The 6,415-nt window shown below is 67.6% G+C and overlaps 1 protein-coding gene across 1 annotated transcript; it reads left to right on the plus strand.

The window, feature by feature from the left end:
* CSF1 (colony stimulating factor 1) lies at positions 816–6,045 on the plus strand (the record flags this gene model as incomplete). The annotated part of the gene is given in 8 exon segments (XM_021376914.1): positions 816–947; positions 2,230–2,292; positions 2,483–2,662; positions 2,810–2,987; positions 3,757–4,547; positions 4,789–4,844; positions 4,982–5,034; positions 5,324–6,045. Coding segments are annotated over 7 exon segments (1,452 nt in total), but the record flags the coding sequence as incomplete, so codon positions are not given.

Genomic DNA, 6,415 nt, shown 5'->3' on the forward strand with positions numbered 1-6,415 from the left:
GCCCCCCAATCCCCACGGATGCGCGCACGGGGACGTGGCAGCGCGGCCCCCCGATCCGGCCCCGTCTCGCCGCCATCGGCCGATTGCTTTCGCTTTGCCATCCCGGTGCTGCGGGGTGCGGCCCCGGCCCGGTCCCCGCCCCCATCCCGCTGTGCCGGGGCTCCATCCCGGTTCCCATCCGCAGCCCTGTCCCGGTCCCCGACCCGGCGGAACGAGGCACCGTCCCCATCCCCGGTCCCCGTCCCCATCCCGTGGCCGTGCTCTCTCTCCCCCCCTCGCCTCCCCCCCCCTCCCGCGACATCTGCAGTTTCACAAGCCGGGAGCATTTCTGGGCCGGCTCCCAGGGAAACTGCCCCCACCCATCCATCCCCGCGCACCCTCTCGGTGCCGGGATGTGGGACACGTGGGGTCCGCTGGGTCCCCACCCTAGAGGAGTCCCGCTGCCCGTTGGGGGGCTCGGGCCGCCCCGCTGCTCGTGGGGGGCTGGGAGGGGACCTTGGGGTGATGCCAAAGCGGCCGCGTGGAAAGAGGCCTCAGGCTGTGGGGCTGGGGGGGTCTGTGGGGTGGGAAGGGGTTTTGGGAGGTGAGTGGCACCGCGCCTGTCACCCGTGGGGATGGCCCGGAGCCACGCAGCTCCCACGTGTGCTGGGGACTGGGAAATTCCCCGCTGGAAATAGCGGGATAGGATGGGTGTGGGGTGGGAGGAACGCAGCGGGGTCACCGCCACAAAGGTGGGATTAGAGGGGAAGGGAGGGTGGTGGTGGTTGGGGGGGGATCTCGGGGGTCCGACCCCGCTCCAAGCATCGCTCTGCCCTGCCCAGGTGTCCCTGTTCCGCTGCACCCTGCTCTCCTCCCTCCTCCTCGTCGGCAGCATCCATGAGACGGAGCAGAACAGCTACTGCCAGCAGATCGTCACCGATGGGCACCTGGACCAGCTGCAGGAGCTGGTGAGTGCCCCCCGCGGGCGCAGCTGGGCGCCTGCCGGCCCCACGGGCTCCTCTCCCTCTCGGTGACTCAAGCGGTGGCACCCGGGGGCCGGGCACCCACGGGCACGAGTGGCACCGTGCCTGGAGCCTGGCGGCTGCAGGAGGAGCAGCTGGGGCTGTGAGCGGGGAGCGTTGGGGACGCAGAGGGGACCGGTGGGCGGTGGTGATTTTTTTGGGGCCGCGACGGCCGCGCAGGGGTTAAGCCGAGGAATCCGGCTGCATTCCTGAGTCCAGCTGCTTGCCTGGAAGCTGGGCTGGCAACGGGGCTGCGGGTGGGTGGCGGGCAGCGAGGGGGGCCAAGGAGCCAGCCGGGCTGGGGCGACGGGCGCATGCGTCCCACGGGGCGCTGGTGCTCACTCCAGGGAGCCGAATCCCGGCCCCGTCCCAGCCCCATCGTGCTGGCAGAGCCGCTGCCCCGCGCTGGCCCTTGGCTCACCTCCGAGCGGGCTTTACGCCTGCGGATGCTCGGGGCGGGGAATCGGGGCACGCGGGGATTTGCGCGGATGCGTTTGGCGCAGATTAAATTCGGCCTTTGCAGCGCCGCTGGGCTCGCAGCTCGAGGGATCCTGCGCCGAGCTCGGCTCGTAACCGCCGCGTGTAACCGCCGCGTCCGGGCTCGCGTCGCCTCTTCCTCTCGCAGCACCGAGCGGCGGTGCTGGGGCTGGCGGACGTCCTCTTTGCAAGACGGGGCTGTCCCTGCAGCCCCGTGCACGAGGGAGGTCTCGCTTTGCAGCCCACCGGGATCCCCAAGACGGGCGCGTGGCCCTGGGGGGAGCGAGGGGCCGGTGCAGGTTTGAATGAAAGCCACGGTTTCCCAGCTGGAGATCGCAGCCCTCTCCTCCTCCGGCGTTTGCAGAGCAGCCGGCCCTCGCTGCAGCCCCGCGGGATAATGGAGCAATTGTTTCCAGTGCTGCACGGCTCTTCTGGCAGCCCGCGCCCTCCCAGCCTGGGATGCGGGCCCGGAGGCAGGCTGCACGCCCTGGAGGAGGGCTTGGCTTTGGCGGGGTTGGTTGGGGGATTTTCCTCCTTTTGCAATGGGAAAGAGAGGTGGCAGCGGGCACCGCGTGATCCCAGGAGGCAGTGCCTCGTAGAACTGAGGTAAATCCTTAGGAAGAGGAGGAGGAGGAGGATGGTGTGGGATGAAGCAGGAGCCCGTGCGCTGTGGGTCCGGGGGGGTTTGTGTGCACACGGGCGCAGGGCTGGGCAGTGCCCGCGTGGTGACAGCGCGCTCTGTTCTCTGCAGGCGGACACGCAGATGCAGCAACCGGGCACGGTGTCCTACAGCTTCATCAGCAAGATGCGGCTGGTGAGCGGCTCTCACTGGGCCTGGGGGGGCAGGGGGGTGGGGGCTGCATCCCGGGGGGCTGTGGGGTGTCCCTATGGGGATGTGTTTGCTGTCCCCGTGCCTCCTTTTCCAAAGGGCAGGGCGGGACAGCGGCGCTCCCTGTGCCCGTGCGGTGCCCGGTCTCTCACTGTGGGGCTCCGTCTCCTCCCAGAATGATTCCGTCTGCTACGTGAAAGCCGCCTTCCCCTTGCTGGGCACGATCCTGAACAGGACGACGTTCAAAGAGAACTCGACGAACGCCAGGAGGATGAAGATGGTGCGCAGGATGTATGAAAACATCGACGAGAACGTGGAGCCCTGCATCAGGGAGGAGGACGACGAGGAGCGCGCGGTACGGCGTCGCCTGGGGTGGGCGCACGGGGCTCCGTGCTGCGGGCTCAGAGCGGGTGCAGCGTGGGACCCCCCCCCCCCCCCCCCCCCTCCCTGGGGTCACCGGGTGGGATGCGGGATGCTGAGCTGAGCCCGGCCCGTCCCGCAGCTCTCCGAAATGTGCTTCGAGGAGTTCACCACGTCCCCCTACGAGATGCTGGTGCTGGTGAGGTGGTTCTTCAAGGACATCAAGCAGCTGCTGCAGAGCAAGGAGACCTTCGAGAAGGACTGCAGCCAGGTGTACCGCAGCGCGTGTGCGGGGCCCCGCCAGCACGGCCCCTCCCCAGGTACGGCTCTGCCTTCTGCCCCCCAACCCCCCCCCAGCCTGGGCTCACCTGCATGGAGCCGCTTGGAGCCGCGTGTGCACGACCCTGCACACGTGTGTGCGCGTGGCCGCGTCGCTCGGCTGTGTCAGCAGCTGCGTGTCTGCGTTCGGGGCTGAGCGCCTGCTGGGGTGGGAGGGGGTTCAGGGAGGGGGACGCATCCTGACAGGGTGGGGGATGGGGCTGGGATCGAGGCCCTGGGGGCACCCGGGGGAGAAGAAGGCGGCTCCGTCCGCTCGGCCAAGCCACGTTGCCGCCCGTGCCTCGGTTTCCCCTCAGTGCCGGTCCCGCGGAGTAGATGCCCCCGGGTTGGGTGAGGCCGAGTGCTGCCCTCTGGGGTGTCAGGACCCGTGTTGCCGTCCGTGCTTGTCCGAGTGCCACGCTGTTGTGTCTGCATGCCACTGGAGGAGATGTCTCAGTGTTGTCCGTGCCGGGCTGTGCCTTGTCACCGCGCCGTGGGGACGTCACGCGCGGCCGGCTCCTGCCAGCGATGCTGCATCGTGGATAACCCCTCGCTGCCAGCTCAGGGGACCCGGTGACGGGGTTCCATTCGTCCTGTCACCTCTGTCTTGCTGCCACGTCCACCCCTGCCTGCTCCCTGCCTGCTCCCTGCCTCCCTCTGCTCTCCTTTTCGGGGCTTTCGCTCTCACGGGGACACGGGGGGGGGACCCCCCGCTCAGACCTGCTGCCTGCTGCTGACCCCACGGCCGTCTCTTCTCTCTGCTTCTTTCAGGTGTGGGGACAGATCCTGACTGCAATTGCCTGTCCCCTGCCCTCCCTTCTGCCACCCAGCCCTCCCTCTCTGCTGCCACCCGTGCCGGCAGGGACGTGGCACCCGCTAGCGCCCAGGTCCCTTACCGCCAGCTCGGCGGCACCCTGGCTGAGTTAGGCAGCGATGCCCCATCTGAGCCCCCCAGTAGCATGGAGGGCAGCTCGGGGGCCGAGGAACTGCCAGGAACCGGGCTCGGCGACGCGTCGGCGCCGTCCCCCACCATGCAGCAGACGCTTGGAGCCCTCCTGGATCCGGCCGCCAGCGCCAGCCCGAAGGCTGAGGACATGTCCGCCCCATCCCACGGGATGCTGGAGGAGGGCGCCGGGACCCCCGTCCTCCCACATCAGTCCCCTTCACCCCGAGGGATCAGCGCGGCGATGCCGGCGGCGGCGCCCAGCAGCGGCTCTGCGCAGCGCAGCGGGGCCGGGCGCAATCCCACCGAGACCCCCGAGCGGGTCACGCAGCTCCGCTTCTCCAGGATGGCTCCGCTGGCGCGGGGACGGGCGGCGGGCGGCCCCGGGGACGGGGCGAGGGCGCGAGGCTGGGGGCTGAGCCGGCTGCGGGAGCCCGAGGACGGCGGGGCCGGACCCAGCTTTGATTCGAGCTTTGTTCTGAGCGCAGAGCAGCGCAGGAAGGAGCTGACAGCCGCCAGCGAGGGCCACCGGGAGCTCCTGGTGTACGTCGCGGTGGGCAGCGTCGTGGCCGTCTTGCTGGCCGTGGGGGGGCTGCTCTTCTACAAGCATAAATCCAAGGTGAGCCTTGCCTTGCCCGGGCGCCCATCCCCGCCTCAGTTTCCCCGCTCATCTCTCGGTTTCCCAGTGCTGTACCCCAAGTTTAAGCTGGGGACTCTGAGTTGCAGGGAAGGGGGGTGATGCTGAGCGGCACTGGAGGCGTCATTAGTGGGGGACCCCCCCCTCCTTCTCCAGGCTTTTGTTCCCCAGCGCTGAGGGGGTGGGAGCCCCCTCCCCACCCTCACCCCCTCCCTCCCTGCAGGTCCTGCAGCGGCCGCTGGAAGAGGGGGGCTGCGACCCCGAGGAACCGGAGAGGAGGTGGGTGCGGGGATGCCCGGTGCCGTCCCAGCGCTTGGCAGGGGGGACCTGGGGACCCACCCCCCCACGCACATCCCACACCCTGGCCCCCAGCCCCACAGCCTGCCCTATAACCCCCGCTGGGTTTTGCCTCGCAGGGCGCTGCGGGGAGCGGCGGGGTGCACGGAGCTGGAGACGCAGGAGCTGTGAGGTGAGGGGGGGCCAGGGCCAGCAGCCGGCCCCAGCCCCACGGGCTCTGACCCCGATCTTTGGGCAGGGAGGGGCTGGCAGCTGGGCTGGGTGGGGACACGGACAGGCAGGGCTGTGCCTCAGCAACGCGGCCAGCACGCGGTTTGGCAGCCCATTAATTCATAACCGCGATTTTCAGAGGCGCATTGAACTGCTGTACGCTATTAAACACGCTCTTTCTATTATTCCCCCCTTGAATTTTTAGCACCCTGCTCCTCCTCTCCCCCTGACCTTTCTCCCCCTCTCCCCAGGGCCCCCGCTGGGACGTGACGCTGCTCGGGGGCACGGATGGGGACGCTCCTCGCTGGGCGATGGAGGGCTGCTGAGTGGCCTCCCCCGGCGGCAATGACCCCCAGCCCCCGTCCCGCAGCCGGAGCCCGCACAGCCCATGGGCGAGGACAGAAGGACGGTGCTGCCCGGCAGGACCCTGGCACTGGGGAGCAATGGGCTGCACGGCACCGAGGGGCTCCGCGGGGACGGCGTTGGATGCGGCCAAGCAGCGAATGGAACATCTCCCCGCATCCGTGTTTCCCGTGGCCGTCGCTCCTCTCCCACGCCCGGTGCAGCAGGACTCTGGGCACCCCGTATGGGGGGATCCCCCCCCCCCCGCCATGTCCCACGGCCCGGACTGCAAAGGGGAAACCCTCACACTGTGAATATTTAAGACCCGCGGTGCCGTCCCCGTCCCGCACTCCCGAGCCGGCCTCGGGAGCCGCCCAGCGCCGCTCTGCGCAGGAAGGCTCTATTTCAACGCGGTGGATAAACGCTTTTATCCAACAGATGCACTTTGGGGGGGGGGGGGGCTCCCCCCTCCCTGCAGGGTTATTGCTGCGAGCTGGCCTCGCCCCAGACTGGATTTTGTTGTTGGAGCAAAGCGCGGGGCTTGGGGGGGGGGGGCAGTGGTACCCGGGCTGCATCCCCCCCCCAACCCGCACAGCATCCCTCCACTCCCCCCCTCCCAGCACTGCTCCTGGGATTGGAAGCATTATTTTTATATTATATATATATATATAAAAAAAATGGGACAGACCACACTTTTTTTTTTTAAAGCATTAGTAATGATTTTTTTTTTCTATGCATATTTATGGACTGCTGCACGGAGGCGTTGCCTGAGGGGGGGGGGGTTGGAAGTGGGGTGGAAAGCTGGGCTGGGGCCTGACCTAGTGCTGGTTCAGCACTGGGGGGGGGGGGACAGATTTTTGGAGCTCTTTCTGCCTCCGTCGTTTCGTTTTTTTTTGTACAGTGAAATGGTGAAATATTTTATACAAAGTCATTTAAAGAAGTCTATTTAAGGAAAATAATAGAAGACAGCTTGTATATTTAATATTATTAATAAAGACGGA

The sequence above is a fragment of the Numida meleagris genome, chromosome 25 (assembly GCF_002078875.1).
Source record: "Numida meleagris isolate 19003 breed g44 Domestic line chromosome 25, NumMel1.0, whole genome shotgun sequence".
In the NCBI taxonomy this organism is placed as follows: domain Eukaryota; kingdom Metazoa; phylum Chordata; class Aves; order Galliformes; family Numididae; genus Numida; species Numida meleagris.